The sequence below is a fragment of the Cinclus cinclus genome, unplaced genomic scaffold (assembly GCF_963662255.1).
Source record: "Cinclus cinclus unplaced genomic scaffold, bCinCin1.1 SCAFFOLD_83, whole genome shotgun sequence".
Taxonomy (NCBI): Eukaryota; Metazoa; Chordata; class Aves; order Passeriformes; family Cinclidae; genus Cinclus; species Cinclus cinclus.
Genome location: NW_026912186.1, coordinates 525,357 through 540,142, shown reverse-complemented (window position 1 = coordinate 540,142; position 14,786 = coordinate 525,357). Strand labels below are relative to the sequence as shown.

At 50.2% G+C, this 14,786-nt stretch overlaps 3 protein-coding genes across 7 annotated transcripts; 1 reads left to right on the top strand and 2 right to left on the bottom strand.

Moving 5' to 3' along the window:
* Positions 1-131: 131 nt before the first annotated feature.
* Positions 132-1,945, bottom strand: LOC134057568 (trafficking protein particle complex subunit 4). Of its 5 annotated transcripts, none has more exons than XM_062514543.1 (5): positions 1,660-1,945; positions 1,397-1,571; positions 1,214-1,317; positions 993-1,119; positions 132-572 (listed from the first exon to the last, which is right to left on the bottom strand). In XM_062514543.1, exons 1-5 carry the CDS (start codon positions 1,943-1,945, stop codon positions 494-496), a joined length of 771 nt encoding a protein of 256 aa, XP_062370527.1. In that variant the 3' UTR covers positions 132-493. The 5 variants fall into 5 exon arrangements, with proteins under 5 accessions (XP_062370527.1, XP_062370528.1, XP_062370531.1 ...); XM_062514544.1 differs by having other exon boundaries at positions 993-1,007; positions 1,216-1,317; XM_062514547.1 differs by having other exon boundaries at positions 1,214-1,262; positions 1,504-1,571.
* LOC134057569 (small ribosomal subunit protein eS25) lies at positions 1,837-3,700 on the top strand. The gene is made up of 5 exons (XM_062514549.1): positions 1,837-1,973; positions 2,132-2,227; positions 2,632-2,815; positions 3,138-3,236; positions 3,633-3,700. The coding sequence occupies exons 1-4, from the start codon at positions 1,971-1,973 to the stop codon at positions 3,230-3,232; spliced, it is 378 nt and encodes a 125-aa protein (XP_062370533.1). The 5' UTR covers positions 1,837-1,970; the 3' UTR covers positions 3,233-3,236; positions 3,633-3,700.
* Positions 3,701-4,036: 336 nt separating this feature from the next.
* On the bottom strand, positions 4,037-7,149 carry LOC134057565 (centrosomal AT-AC splicing factor-like). Its single transcript, XM_062514539.1, has 9 exons — positions 6,854-7,149; positions 6,586-6,751; positions 6,453-6,515; positions 6,237-6,301; positions 5,989-6,094; positions 5,627-5,657; positions 5,158-5,238; positions 4,808-4,940; positions 4,037-4,333 (listed from the first exon to the last, which is right to left on the bottom strand). Exons 1-9 carry the CDS (start codon positions 7,147-7,149, stop codon positions 4,288-4,290), a joined length of 987 nt encoding a protein of 328 aa, XP_062370523.1. The 3' UTR covers positions 4,037-4,287.
* Between the last annotated feature and the right edge of the window lie 7,637 nt (positions 7,150-14,786).

The following is a 14,786-nucleotide window of genomic DNA, read 5'->3' as shown; positions in this document are numbered from 1 at the left end:
CTTATGGAAAGAGGTGCAAGCAAAACTTTCCAAACCCACATATCCTCTTGAGGTGCCAATGGCACAAATGTCCTCACCAACAGAAAGCAAACACCCATTTGCCTCATTAGTAAACACTTATTACTTGTATACAGAAACAGTCTGCAAGACCATAAGTTAGAGCTATACAGGAAAATGTGTATGTACATTTATGACAGGAAAGAAAAGCACTGACTCAGGTAAGGCCACACACGTGCACCTTCTTTGCCCAAGTGCAGCGGAGCTGCAACAGCAAAACCAAGGCCCTGTGGCCCAATGTAAACAGTGCTAAGGAATCTGGTTAAGGTAAGTTTTGCAGCAACGGGGATGAACGGGTATTTTGGGAGATACTCAAGCATGTTTTGGGGATATGCAGTCTCTGCTGTGGAGAGGGGAGCTTTGTGAGAGGCCAGCCAGGGAAGAGAGAGGCCCCACTCTTCAGACAAATGAATCTGTGCAACAGGTGAGGCTTTCTCTATGATCCAGGTCCAAAGGGTCCAGCTTTCTCTGCCACCTCCAGAGCAAGCTTCAAGTTCTGATCAAACAACTCGCATCTGAAACAGTCAGAAAAGCAAAAGGGATGACTTGTACCTACAGAAGTGAGTTAACAAAGCTGACAAAGGATCTCCATATCCTTTGGCTCTACAACCTTCAAGGAGAGATTCAGGAAATTATGACATATCAACATGACTGCTGTCGAGGTCTGACTTGGTCCTCAGTTAGGATTAAGGCTTTCTGTATAGGCCTGAATATACGGTAGGACAGCAGGGTTTGTGCCACGGAACTGCACCTCACACTTCCCCAGCAGAGCCAGCACTGAAAAGAGCTTCAGTCTGTGTCCTCTATGCAGCTGTGTGCTGTGGCTTCCTTCCCTCAGCCAGTTTTGCTACTTAAGGACTGTCTGCATTTGCTACAGGTGGGCAGAAAGCATTGAGGCATTGCAGCCAGATTACTTAAAGTGAGCTTTTCCTTACCTTATTGGCATCTCCAGGGAGTAGAAAGGATTCTTCAGAGCGAAGTCTGAGTAAATCTCATAGATTTTGCGGAGAAGAGCGTCTATCCCCGTCTGCCTTGGGTCAGCAAGAACCATGAATTTGATCCCTGGAGCCACAATGCCAGGAGCATAAGGAAGGCCGAGCACAGGGACCGCCCCGGCAAAGCAGAGCGGTGCGGGGTGCCTAGGGCCCGGTGATACCTGTCAGCGTCTGGAAGCAGTGCAGCTTGAAGGTGTCAGTCTCCAGCATCTCGATCCCGGAGCTCCCAACTTCAGGTGACAGCTGCGACCCGATAGCGAACAGCCTGTGGGGACAGGCCCCTCAGCGCCCCTCGCCACGCTGCCCGGGCCACCCCCATCCCGTCACGGCCCGCCCCGACTCACGAGTGGAACATGGAGGCCAGCATAAGCTTCTCGTTGGAGGAGAGCCGGTGGCGGCCAAAGCGGATGGACACGGGGTAGTTGGCGGGGTTGCCCAGGAACTCCAGCACGTCCTTCCCGTCCGCCGTGAAGCGACCGTTGACCTCGGCGCCGTTGATGGCGAGCACGGCGTGACCCACTGCGGGACAGCGCGGCAGCATCAGTCAGTCTGTCAGCACTCCAACAAACCCGAGCTCGCCCGGCCCGGCCCGGCCCTTCCCACCCACCGCGGATGCCGTCCCGCTGCCCGAAGGCGACGACGACGCGCTCGTCGTGCGGGCGCAGGACGAGATCGAGCGGAAAGCTGAACGTCTTCTCGGTGTCGGCGCGGGGCGCGTAGTGGTCCAGCTGGTAGATGAGGCCGCCGGCCTTGTTTACCACGTAGACGCTGAAGATCGCCATAGCGCAACGGCCCGGCCGCGGCCCCGCCGCCCGTCCCCGCCCCGGCAGTGACGCGCCGGCCCGCGGGGCCCGCCCCCGCTCCACGCTCGGCTCTTCCTTTCTCGCCGACATCTTGCGGAGCAGCCGCGGCCGAGCCATGGTGAGCGGGGCCGGGCCGCGGGGTGGGCGGCGAGCCGGGCCGGGGCCCCCGAGAGACGCTGGCGGCGCTGTGAGCGCGGCGGGAACCCCTGCGAGGTGCCCGGGGCCGCGACCCCCGCCTCGCCGCTCACCCCCCCCGTCCTTCTCTACCTCTCGCAGCCGCCCAAAGACGACAAGAAGAAGAAGGATGCGGGCAAATCCGCCAAGAAGGACAAGGACCCGGTCAACAAGTCCGGCGGCAAAGCCAAGAAGAAGGTGGGAAGCGGCGGGACCGAGGCCGGGGCGCGCCGGGATCCCGGGCCTGGCTCGCGTGCGGCGTGGCCGGGCCCCGGGAGCGGCGTGAAGGAGGGGGCGGGCGGCTTGGTGTTAGAAGGACCAGCTCTTCATCCACCAGCAGGCTGTACACAATGGCGTTAAACCCGAGTTACGGAAGGCCTTTGTATTTTAGAAAGCCTTTTTTATTTTTAGATACCGTGGGTATTACCTGCAACGCGTTCATTTACAAAGGCAGTTTTGTGCATCTCACTAATCCTTTAGTTTGGGATGTGATACAGAGACGTTTGATGGTGCAGTTCTTGGGGCATCGTTTAATTCCATCCTTTTGTTCTTGCTTACAAGATGGCGTGGGAGAATGTTGTTTTTTCTCTCTTTTCAAGTAGAAGTGGTCCAAGGGGAAAGTGAGAGACAAGTTGAACAACCTTGTCCTGTTTGACAAGGCCACTTACGACAAACTGTGCAAAGAAGTGCCCAACTACAAGCTCATCACACCTGCAGTTGTCTCAGAAAGGCTGAAGATTCGAGGCTCCCTGGCTCGGGCTGCCCTCCAGGAGCTGCTTAGCAAAGGTTAGCACTCAGAAATAGAAAAAAAAAGCCAGAAAGCTGCTTGAATTGGGTGTTTAGTTTTCCTTACTTGCCCAGCAGCTTTCCTGCAGCATCAGAGGTGCTCCAAATATGGAGCTGTAGTTGTGCTATATAGAGGTATTGCTGTGCTAAGAAAAATGTTGCCATTTTGATGTAACTGCAGCCATATAGGAAGAAAAGACATGCATAAGCTGCTACCCCCTCTTATTTCATCCTGTACACTGTCCTGCTTCTCTGGGAGGGACCTCAGCATCCCTGGTATCTGTCAGTACATGCACACTGACATAATTTTTTTTTGTCATAGGGTTGATCAAACTGGTGTCCAAGCACCGAGCCCAAGTGATCTATACCCGAAACACGAAAGGTGGAGACGCGCCTGCTGCGGGGGAGGACGCCTAGGGAGGTGAGGCTGGGTGCTGAGAGCTGAGTTGTGCTGTCAGGAGCTAATGGACAGCTGTGTAGTGTGTAATGGGCAGCTTCCACGTGGCTGTGGTGGGCTGTTCTTCCAGACACCCAAGAGTATTTTGCTCATATGCTAAGCCACTTCCTGGGGGTACATTAATAGAAGTTTTCTCCAGAATGAAAGAGCGATTTCTGGTTTTGTCCCTGTGCTGGGATGGATGGGGATGGGGAAAGCATAATTTGTTGCCTGGGCTGCATGGCAAATGGGTACTTGTCCTCTCTGCACTCACAGGGCACCATGGCCAAGTGTTCCTACTGGAATAAAGCTGTCAGAGTGTTTGCTTTGTGCTAGCCTGCTTTGGCCTGGTTTTCTGACTGAGAACTTCTTGCTTTGCAGGTGATCCAGTGACATCATCAACACTTCATATGTAGATGCATACAATAAAATTACTGATTATAATTTTTCTTGCTTTTTCAAGAATGTGTGTCATTACTGATGTGTTATTTATAGTGGGTTCTGGTAGAGGTCATGGCTGTTGTCTTGTACCAGCCAGTTTTTGTCTTTATTAGTGTTACAAATCTGTTGCTGAAAGGGAAGAAACTTCTTCTACATCACCTACAGCAGCCAATAGTGTTAGACAATGGAAGGGATGAATGTTAGCGTGAAGGAAAGCAATATAAATTTGAATGAAAACATCAAACATCTGGTATTAGTTGCCTGCAGGGTGGGTCCTGCATTTGAAATAAGTTTCAAATGCTCTACAAACACAGACTTTTTGTAAAAAAAGTTTATTTCTCTGAAAATTAATTCTTTAGTGGGATTCTCTATATCAACATGGACCACTGGCATAACTTGCTGTACAGAGTAGGCTTTGTGATAGGGAAGATACAGCATCCACAGGAGCTTGTCCTTGCTGGCAGGACCTGACTTTGTGTGGCTTCAGCTGTGATGCTCAGATGGACACTGTGTGTCCTTACAAGGCAGGCCACAACAAAACTGCAGCTATAGTCAGCCCTTCCACAGAGCTGGGTGTCTGGTGTTCCTCATCTAATCACACTTTTTTCTTCTTTTCCCCTGATTCAGTTCTAAACTGATGCCTGAAAGAGAGCATAGAAGTCAGACTGGAGTAACCTTTAGACAGAGATAATGAACACACTCCCTGAAAAAGTACGAAAGTGCTGTGCACAGTGTTCTAGCATGGAAGCTCCCTCAATATTTTTGTTACTTCAGTGAGTGGTAGCTCCAGCTAGCTGACAAGAGTGTTCTGGCACATTAAAAGGCACCAGTGGAACAGTATGTGGTGAACAGAAAGATGAGCCAAGCAAAATGAGGCAGATGCCTTCATGTGTGCAGCCTTTAATGCCATGCACACGTTTTCTCACAAGTCACGTCTGCACTGCTCCAGAACAAGAATGATACTCTGCCTGGATTAAACACTGTGTGACATAACTCATACAGCAGGATGCCTAGTTAGCTTGCTGCTACCTCCGAGCCTGCTCCATTAATAGCTTGCATGGACAGAAGCCACAGACTCCCCCCTGGCAGGGCATCTGTGCTGCCTTGAAGCTCACCGGGACTGCCACCTCCTGCCATGATTCCATACACGCCCAAAGGAAGGGAGCCAGCTGTCACTTGTCTGACAGGTATGGTCAAAGTTGGCACCAACACGTTCCACTGGGAGCTTTTTCAGCTTCTGCTTCTCCTCTGAAAAAAAAAATAGAATGGTAGAGGGGTTTGGGTTGAAAGGGAGCTTAAGGATCACATTGCTGCAAACCCCTGTACCATGGATGGGGACACTTCCCCTAGACCAGGTTGCTCAAAAACCTAAATACTTTGTTCAACAAGTTTTTCAAACTGCTTTTGGTTCTCTAGCATAGTAAAGGGACTGTAAGGTTAACGAAAAGGTACATAAGCTGCTCACTGTGTTTGAGAAATTCCTCATAGGAAGGTCCAATTTGTTTACTTCCATCTTCTTCCTCTGTTAGCCATGGAGGTTTTGCTCCTAGAAGTCACAGGGAATACTTACTTAAGCCACTGAAGGTATCCTAAACTGTGACTGGAGAAAAAGTGTTCTCTCTTCCCCTAGTCTGCTACTTGTGCTACCAAGCAAGTGACAAAGTGAATTCTGGGTGTTCTGAAGAAAAGAGCTGACTTCCTCAGCTAAAGCCATGGCAGATCACACCCCAAATCATATGCTCCCCATAGCAACAGCATCAACAGTTTATACTATGCTGATGTGTTTTCTTCCCCTCTGGTATGTCAAATACTGCCAAAAGAATGACCACCTCCTGGTTATGCTGCAATTGCTTCAAAACTGCTTTGAGTTATCCCTGTGACAGTTGCAAGTCAAGAGGTAGCAACCCAGTGAGTCACGATGCAGGTGCACTTACCTGTGTGGACATTTCCTTTCCCTTCTGTTTCCTGTTAAGACAAACATGAAATACTTATGAGAATCTTAGGTTCAAGAGAATCTCTGAGCAGAAGAGCATTGTCTTCATTCCCTTCCAGAATCAAGTTCCATTAGAAAAAGGCAGAGGAAAGATCTTTTCTTTAAAAGAGAATGTTTTTCCCCCCCACGGCATATTAAGGAATGTTTGTTTAATGAAAGTTAAACTTGGATAACTGAAACTGGGCTAACTGCTCACCGAAATCCATAAAGCTGTTTCTTTTTGTGATGGAGACCACCCCTTGTTCTGCTTCGTGATATGTGCTCTAGGTGAATGAAATCACATCACTAGCCAGTCACCCCTACCTGGTGGCCAATGAAGGTCAGAGCCCTGCCTGATTCCATCCAGGCTAAATCAGGTCCTGTCTGCATTCCGCTCGGGCCAGGCTTTTCTGCAGCACAAGGGCTGTCCCTGCAATAAGAGGCCTGTGCTTACTGTAGTGTATACAAAAGTTTGCAAAAGTTTTACAAGATCCGGGTAATTACAGTGTCAAACTCCCCATGTGTCTTTGAGCAGGGATGCATCAGCCACTGCTAAGGAAAGGGGTACTCACCGTTCAGGTCCTGCAGGAAGCCTGCAGACAGAAGGTCCTGCACAAAGTTCTGGCTCCGGTTGAAGCTGAGTGTGATTCAGGAAAAAGGAACAATATTTCTGGTACTGAGCACATCCCCCACCCAGCCGCCCCCAGCCTCTCCCGAGCGCACCCGGATGCCGGTGCGGTGCCCGCTCCCCGCCAGGGTGCAGCCAGGCCAGGATACGGCTCACCGACCTGGAGCGCCGCTTGCACCGTCTCTCGCTGCCGGCGCTCGGCTTCCCGGATGTCAGCTGCCATCTGCGGGGACACAGCGGTGAGATGGGGCCAGCGCAGGCCGGGCCGCCGCCGCGGGGATGACCCAGGGTACCTGGAGGATGCGCTCCTCCTCCCGCCGCTGGTGCTCGGCCAGCGCCCGCTCCAGAGCCTGTGCGAAGCGCTCGTACTCCTCGGCCGGCACCAGGCACCGCTCCCGCACCGCCGCTTCCGCCCGGTTCTCCCGCCAGAAACGCGCCGTCTCCCGGCGGTGCTCGGGCCTGTGGGACACCGTGACACCGTCAGCACCGCCCGCGCCCGGCCGAGTGTCACGAGAGCCCGGCCTACGGCAGCATCAGCCCGCCCCGTTCCTGCCCACGCACCCGGCCAAGTGCCGCATCAGCTCGGCTTGCAGCAGCGCCAGCCCGCCGCGCCGCCCGTCCCGCCGCACGCCGCGCCCGCAGCACGGGCACCACACGCGCCCATCGTGTTCCGTTGGGTCGTAGCGCCGCACGGCCGAGGCCGCATCGGCCGCAGCCGCCGCTGCCCGCGCCGCCGCCGTCGCCTCCTGCAGCTGGGCCAGCGCCTCCCGCAGCCGCCGGCGATGCCCCACGCTGTAGCGGTGCCGGCGGCCCGTGAAGGCGCTGCGGCGGCACAACCGGCAGTAGAGCACCGCCATGGCGCCCGGGCCGCGGCGCGCAGGCGCGGCTGCGAGACCCGGCCCCTCGGACCGGACCCGGCCCCTCAGGCCGAGCCTCTCGCTGCAGTCTGGGTCAGCCACGGCCGCGACCGGGCCCGCTCGGGTCCCTGCGCCGCTGGGTGTGAGACTGACCGCGGCTCTGACATGGGGCTCACATCCAGAGAACGGCTACGAAACTGGTGGCGGAGCTGGAGCGTGTGTCCTTACGAGGAGCGGCTGAGGGAGCTGGGATTGTTTAGCCTGGAGAAAAGGAGGCTCAGATGTTTTTTTATCACTCTCTACAACTGCCTGGAAGGACGCTGGAGCCGGGTGGGGGTCGGTCTCCCAGGCAGTCAGGGATAAGACAAGACAGTTTTAAGGTGCACCAAGAGAGGTGTAGCTTGGACATTAGGAAGAATTTCTTCAGAAAGAGGGTGATACTGGAATGGGCTGCCCAGGGAGGTGGTGAAGTCCATCCCTGGAGGTGTTGAAGGAAAGACTGGACATGGCCCTTAGTGCCACAGTCTAGTTCACATGGTAGTCTTTGGTCTTGGGTTGGACTTAATGATCTCGGAGGTCTTTTCCAACCTAAACCCTCACACAGTCATATATGCATCACGATTATCTATGTGCACCTTCACATAGACACTTTACCTACCCATGTAACTTTGGTATTTCAGAAGTAAACTCACTCAAGAATGTTAGACTGAATTCAGTTAGGTTAATAATCTCAGAAAAATGTTAGTATTTTGGGAGGGAGTAGAAGTCCTGCAATACTAAGTCCTTGCTGGTGGATGAAGTCTCTTGACTTGCTTGTTTTTCAGCCAGGCATGACTTTTGAAAGACACGTGGGGCAATGTGTGAGGTACCAGTGCGAATAAAAGACATAAGAATATTTGGATGATGGACTTGACCACGGGAAGACATGGCTCTCTGCTACTTCCTAGGAACTGCCCTGAGAAGAGCAGCCTAACAGAGCTGAAGGAGGATAACAAGAACCTGTGACTTGGCCACCAGAGGCCGTGTGAGCTGGCATTTTGCGGGGAGACTGAATTCACCTCATCTGTAGCTTGTTTGGAATCGGTACCCCTAGAGTTCGATGGAGGCTTTCCAGCAAAAGCTAATTACAGAGCAATAAAGGAGGTGAGGAGCAGCTGCAGAACTTTTAGGGCTAGTAGCAGAAACAGGCTGTCGACTATTAGTTTTCTTTCTCCCATCTTTCCCTGGGTTTCTGCATCCTCAGGGAAGGCTGTGCTGGTGTTTGGAAGTGGTAACAGTAGGGAAGGGGAGGGATCAGATATAATGCAATATGATACAGTGCTCCATCAAGAGTAGCCCTGAACAGTTGTACTTAGCCCATTCTCAAAACAAAACAAAAAAAGTGAAAAGACTCTGCTGTAATTTCCTGCCTCTACTGCAGTGATGGAAAGCATTCCCCCATTTGGTAATGTTTACTTCTTATTGGTAGAGATTGGAGGTACTGCCATAACACACACAGATATGTACAGAAATTAACCCTGTGGTCTGCCTGGTCTGTTCAACGAAGGTAGCAAGAATGGAAACAGAAATGGTGGTTTCCAGTTTAAAGCCTAAAAATGTTTTAAATATATGTGTTTGTAACCACAGACCTTTCCCTGAAGTACAGGAAAAGGCTAAAAGGCCTTAATTATGCCTTTGGCTATTCAGTTACTGAATCATAAACTCATTGGTTTGTATGTTGTGTATTCTGCATGAAAGCATGTAACCCCTGAGTGCTGCCTTGCCACCCCTGCATTCCCAGGGACAGAGGTTTTGATCAGACTGATAGAGCCAATTTGGGGTAAATTGAATGTGAATCTGCTAGTTCCTTATGGAAGCTCATGCATGATCTCCCTCCAGGAGCTCATGCTTGTAACATCATTCTTTGGCCCCCCTCTAGCTTCAGAAGGCAGAACAAAAGATAGGAGAGAACTTGCTGTCACATGCAGAAGGCCAAAGTACCCAGCCTTGCTGTCTGCATAATAAAGGAAGCTGAAAACATAGAGATGACAAGCTGGAGGTGCCTTGGCTCAGGACATCTGGATTCTTCAAAGCTAGGTATTTTCAGGCGAGTGTAACCTGCACAGAAGCCAATTTATGGGATAGTTTATCTGAAAACAGTTCTTGCCTACTCCTGCACACTTGTAACCACAGGTACTACAGGGAAGTTTTGTAAGGCTGCAGGTTGGGATCAAGAGCAGTTATTGTTCTTTGCTGATTCCCATCTCCTGGCACTTCAGATTAAAAGTTGTTTGCAAATCATGAGGGGAAAAAAATCAGATTTGAGTCTTAACTGTAAGTGTGCTCAATTGCTTCTCGGGGTGTCTGACTTTTGTGTGTGCATGTGAAGTGTAGGTATATGCCTTCAGCCATGGCTTCATGTGAATGTGGGTTTTTTTGGGCCTTCTCAGCAAGCCAGAGATGCTGTATTTGTTTCTGTTTTTGGAAAATGTTAGGTGCAAGCTCACCTGAAGATAGGGCAGCTCTATAACTTGGCTTCTGATTCAGAGCTGTTACAGGAGTTTGGCTTGATGGCTCTGGTATTCCTCAGCCCCTGAAAGCTTTGAATTTGTACAGAGTGACATCTGATTGTCTGTGGCAGCAGAGAGTATCAAGGGTATCATCTCTTGTTTGGGCTTTGCCCAGCCAGTGGCATTTGTTTGGAAGCAGCAAGCTCAGTGGATTTGGTGGGGACCCTTGAAGATACCGGTCATGTCAAGCAGCTGGGGGGTTTATATATAATTTTTTTCCCCTGTAGTAGAACAGAGATTAATCTCCAGTTAAGTGGTCTTTTTCCCCCTCTTCCTATTACAGAGTGTACAGTAGATGCCTGGCTTGACATCACACCAGGCCACTCCTGCTCTCTTGGCATTGCTTCAGTTCCTTGTGCTGCAGTAAATAGCTGATGCTGTGTATTACAGACATAGGTCCCAGGATTTGCATGTTAGAAACAATCCTTTCTGTTACAGAGAGGCAGCAGGGAAAGCACGGGCAGACTCGATGATAGGGAGCACAAGGCAGAGGAGACTGTGACTGGTGAGAGGGGCTTGCTCCGTTGGCACAGGGCCTGGGTCTGTGTCACAGTGCCCAGTTATTCCTGTGAATGACTAACGTGTCTGATGGTACCACAGGTAGATGCTGCTGCCATTGTAGCTGTTCACAGCCTCCTCAGGATGTGAGAACACCACAGATGCACTTGATGAACATCGCAGCCTGTTTTATTAGCTGTATTCTCTCCAAATGCATGCACTATTTTCTGGTGGGGGAAAGGTGGCCTCTTACTCTACACGTCTTCAAATTCTGTGAAGTTGCAGTGAAAGAGCTGAACTCATATCTACCCCTCCTCCCTGGTTTTTAAAACCACTTCAAAGGTGAGCTAGCAGACGACTGAAGCGACCGGTTCCGCCAGGCTTGTTTCTGCTCACCTTTCCTGCCGCTCCCCCGTGGAACAAAGCACATCATTTCCCTTTGATTTCCCACTTTGAAAGCCATAGGGGACAGAGTCTGAAATGGCCCACAAGTTTTTTAGTGTCTCTTCTCTGGTACCTTCCTAAAGCACTGCGTGGATCAGGACAGGACTACAGGGAGGAGACCTGGCTTGTGGCTAAATTGGCCCATGGGATGCTCCACCCTCCTGGTTGTTACACCTGGCATCCCCAGGTTTGTGGGTAGGGTGAGGTGACACTGCAGTGACAGGGGGAAGGAGCCACAGTGTCTGGGATTCAGTGGCTTTGACTAATGCATGCAGGGGTTCCAGAGTCCAGTCTGGCTGCCTGTCACCGGCAGTATGTGCCACCTTTTGGCACAGCTACTGCTCCAGGGACAGAGTGGCCTGCCCTGTTCTCCATTTCTTTGCCAAGAAGAGATGGCACATGGCAGAGTGGAATGCATACTGCCAGTCTCCTGCCAGGCAAGGAGGAGAAAAGCAGTGAGTTTGGATGCCTCAGCCAGTGCCCAAGGCACAGACTGCTTGCCCTCTCTGAAGGGGATTGTGTCCCTGTGTGAGGCTGGAGGAGAGGAGAAGAAAGCAGGGCTTGTTTTTGCAATGTGAGTTTCTTTACTTTCTTCTGTGCCATCAGGACTGCAGAAGTATGCCAAGCTTTAACACATAGGACTGTCATTTGCAAGCAGGCAGTGATGCAGCCCTTCCCTGGGCTGGTGTAGACTATGTAATACTGAATCTACAGCCCCATCTCAGTGTCCCAGAGCTCTCTTAGAAAAATACAAACAGAGCTTGTCTCTGCTCAGCTTACAGGATGACAGGATCATGCCTTGCAGCAGTGCAGCTGCACAGTGCATGCATGGTATTTAGTGCAGGTGCTGCATGTCGTGGCTGTGATGCTCAGAGAGTGGTATGCTGACTCAGTGCAGGGAGCAGTAGGATAACAAAGCAGTAGGAATTGGTCATGTTGAAGGAAGTACCAGATGACAGCCTTGAGTAAAGGTTAATTAATCTGACCTCTGTTATTATGGTGAAGCTCTCCATGCTTTATAGTCACTTTTGTACGTATTGTGAAGCGGCAAAGTCAAGAGGAAACCTCCTTTGCCTGCTGGTTCAGGGCCAGGCTGGATGACTGTATAAGGCTGCTTTTGTGACAGTGTTGAAAATGCACATGTATTTTGTGTGTTTTCGCATATTTCCCTCTCAGACCCAGGTGCAGGAATTGATGCTGGAATCATATTCAGCTGCTTACAACAGGATGACCCACAACTTGGGGCTTAAACCTCTGTGTAAGACCACTCTCTGTGATTCAACCCTGCTCATCCTGCTAGTTGAGAGTCACTGAGATTAGGAGGACCATATCAGTGAAGGTTTAGTCTGATAAAATCCATTCTCTTAACACTGCTGCTTGAAACAGGGATATTGTATCTTTAAGGCACCCCCTTCTCATTCCCCTAATACCTCTAGGCCTTTGAATGATTCTAGAGAGGATCAGTGCAGGAGTTTAAGACATCTTTCCCTGCCCTGCTGCACTGCTCACTTGCTGCTGGAAGGCTGTGCTTTGCTGTTTCTATGGAAACCATTAGTTGCTAAGCAACTAGAGCATCATCTGTGGTGAGCCCTCGCATCTAATTATCCCATCACAGTGGCTGAGAAGGGCTGGGGGGGGGGGGGGTTTTAACGCCCTTACCATGGCAGATCCATTGACAACACTTTAGTCACATTTAAAGGGACATTGTCTTCCTTCTGCCACACTTATGAGGAGGAATAAGGTTTTCTGCAAGCAGAAAAGCTTGTCTGAGCTCAAGGCATGATGGCATGCTTGGAGCTTCCATACCCTTGCATGGAGCTTTTCTTTATGTTCAAGTTACACATGATGCACTTAATTGTACATTTGGATCATGCAGTCTTTGCCTTGTGGACTGTATCTGGGCCATACTTATTGTCATTTGAGTATCTTTTTCTTTTTTTTTTGTGTTCTGGTCACCTCGATGCCGCCCTTACTGTCTTTGTCTGCGGAGCCTGATATCACGTCTGCTCTGTCAGGTATTGCTAATTCTTCAGAACTCAGCAATGGAAGAAGTGGGCAGCTCTCTGTCTTCTGTCTGTCTGCAAACATTTCATACTTTGGTATTCACTTTTGTATTACCTTGCTGTTTGCTTCAGGGAGGGACAGAGATTGTCATCAAGGAGCACTGAAAGCCTGAGGGGTGAAGTAACAACTACAGAAAATCTCATTTTCCAGATCTCTGTAAGTGGACAAAGCCACCAGCAGCCTGGTGAATTTTCCATATTCAGATGAAATAGTCAGTCAAAGAGCTGATTCTGATTTTGAGTTTGCAAACAGAAGGTTGAGGTAGTGTAGGACTCAGTCTCCACACTGTGACAGACTGCATCTGAATGAGGTTCCCAGATTTGTGAGGAGAGCGGTAGTGGTTTGAGTTGCCTTCAGACAAATGCCTGCGTTTAGTGAAAACCTGGTTGCACCAGGTCCATGCTTGGGTGCGTTGTGTCTGCTTCGTGCCTGCTCCCATCAAGAGGGATAGGGACTGATTCCTCCTCAGTGTTCACTTTCCGCAAGAAAATGGATGCTGTGTGATTTACTAAGGTGATTGCTTTTCTAGTGGCTGAATCAATGAGAGTTGGTAGATCTCTTAGAAAAATTCCGTGTTTATTTACTGCCTAGATCTGTGAGTGGGCTAAGAGTTACTGCAAAGCTCCCTAGCAGTGTTTGTGGTGCTTCATATGGATAGGGAGACTATAGCTTCAGTAGGAGGGTGGCCCATTCTTACTTCTGAAAACAAGAGAATCCCTAATACCTCCCCAAACTGACTTTTTTTTCATATCCACCTTTGAATTGTAATGTTTTTCACTGCAGCCAAAGCCTCCAGGCACTACCCAGCCCTGGCAATATGTCGTGCCAACATGTTAGCACTGCTTCCACCCCTCTCCATTGGCACAGGACCAGAGCATGTGGCTCTCCAAGGACTGAATGACCCACGGCTAGGTGGGATAGGGCAACTTGGGAAGATGGAGCAGGTGTCTCCCCTCTCTGAGTAGACAAATGGTGGTGATTATTATTAAGAGCTCTTGTAATGATCTCAGGGAGGGGCAAGTGGAGGAGACAGATATATTTTGTCATGAAAATGGGAAGTGTAATTAAAGTCCACATGTTAATTAAGAGCTGAAGGGGAGAAATAGATGGATTTCTTCCTGAAGCTGCATTCACATTCGCAGTTGGGCACACTGCATAATGCTAATCAACAAGGAAGAAAGGCTTTGGGGGAGAGGCATGAGAGAGAGAAGTTTTGCACAGAGGCTCCCATGGCTTTGAATGGAGCACAGAGTGTCAAGGAAAAGCTTTGTTTTTGCCAGCCAAGGCTGGGAAAAAGAAGAACAGTATCCACAACCTTTAGCATCTGGTTCCTTGGTGTGAATTGGCAGTGTCAAGAAGAGGTGGTCCAGGTCTGATCAATCATGTGTGTTTCTCTCTGGCCTGCCTAGGCACCACCCTCAGACAGTAAGTGGATGTGAAAGCATTCCTGAGCTCCTGCTGCCCCATCACCAGTTGGGCATTCTAGCCAAACACAAGTCTAGTACAGATCCTGGGACAGCAAGTGAGGATATCCCACAGCTCCATGCAGAGCAGCTGAAAGCTACTCATCTGCCCTTCTGAAAACAAGTGAGATGGTTCATCAGGTGCAGATCCCTGGTGGTTTCAGATGCTTTTATATGGAATTTTATGCTTTCCTCTTACCAGTCAGAAACTTACGAAATTACAGCTCTGCTTCTCTGACAGGGCAGGTACAGCAGGAGGACCTCACAGGTCTGGTCTTTGGCTCTTTTTGCTACATGGGAGAGATCTGCAGAAATGCATTTAGAAGTATCTTCCCTCTTTGTAGCTTGGCACTAATGTATTTAACAGGGGGATGCCCTGCTCCTTCAGGTGTACCAGAACCCCATTACCACAGTCTGTGGAAAAGGGCTGACTACTACACATGCCTTGTGAGAAGCCCAAGCACTGTATGGGAAGTGGGGTGGGAATGAGTGGAGGGGCTGTGAGTGTGACTGTGATGCACCTGCTTACAAGAGGGTACTGCAGAATTTCAATGCAAGTGTGAGGAAAGAAGATAGTAGTCTGTGTGTGTATGATGCTATTTAAGAGAGAAGAGGATAA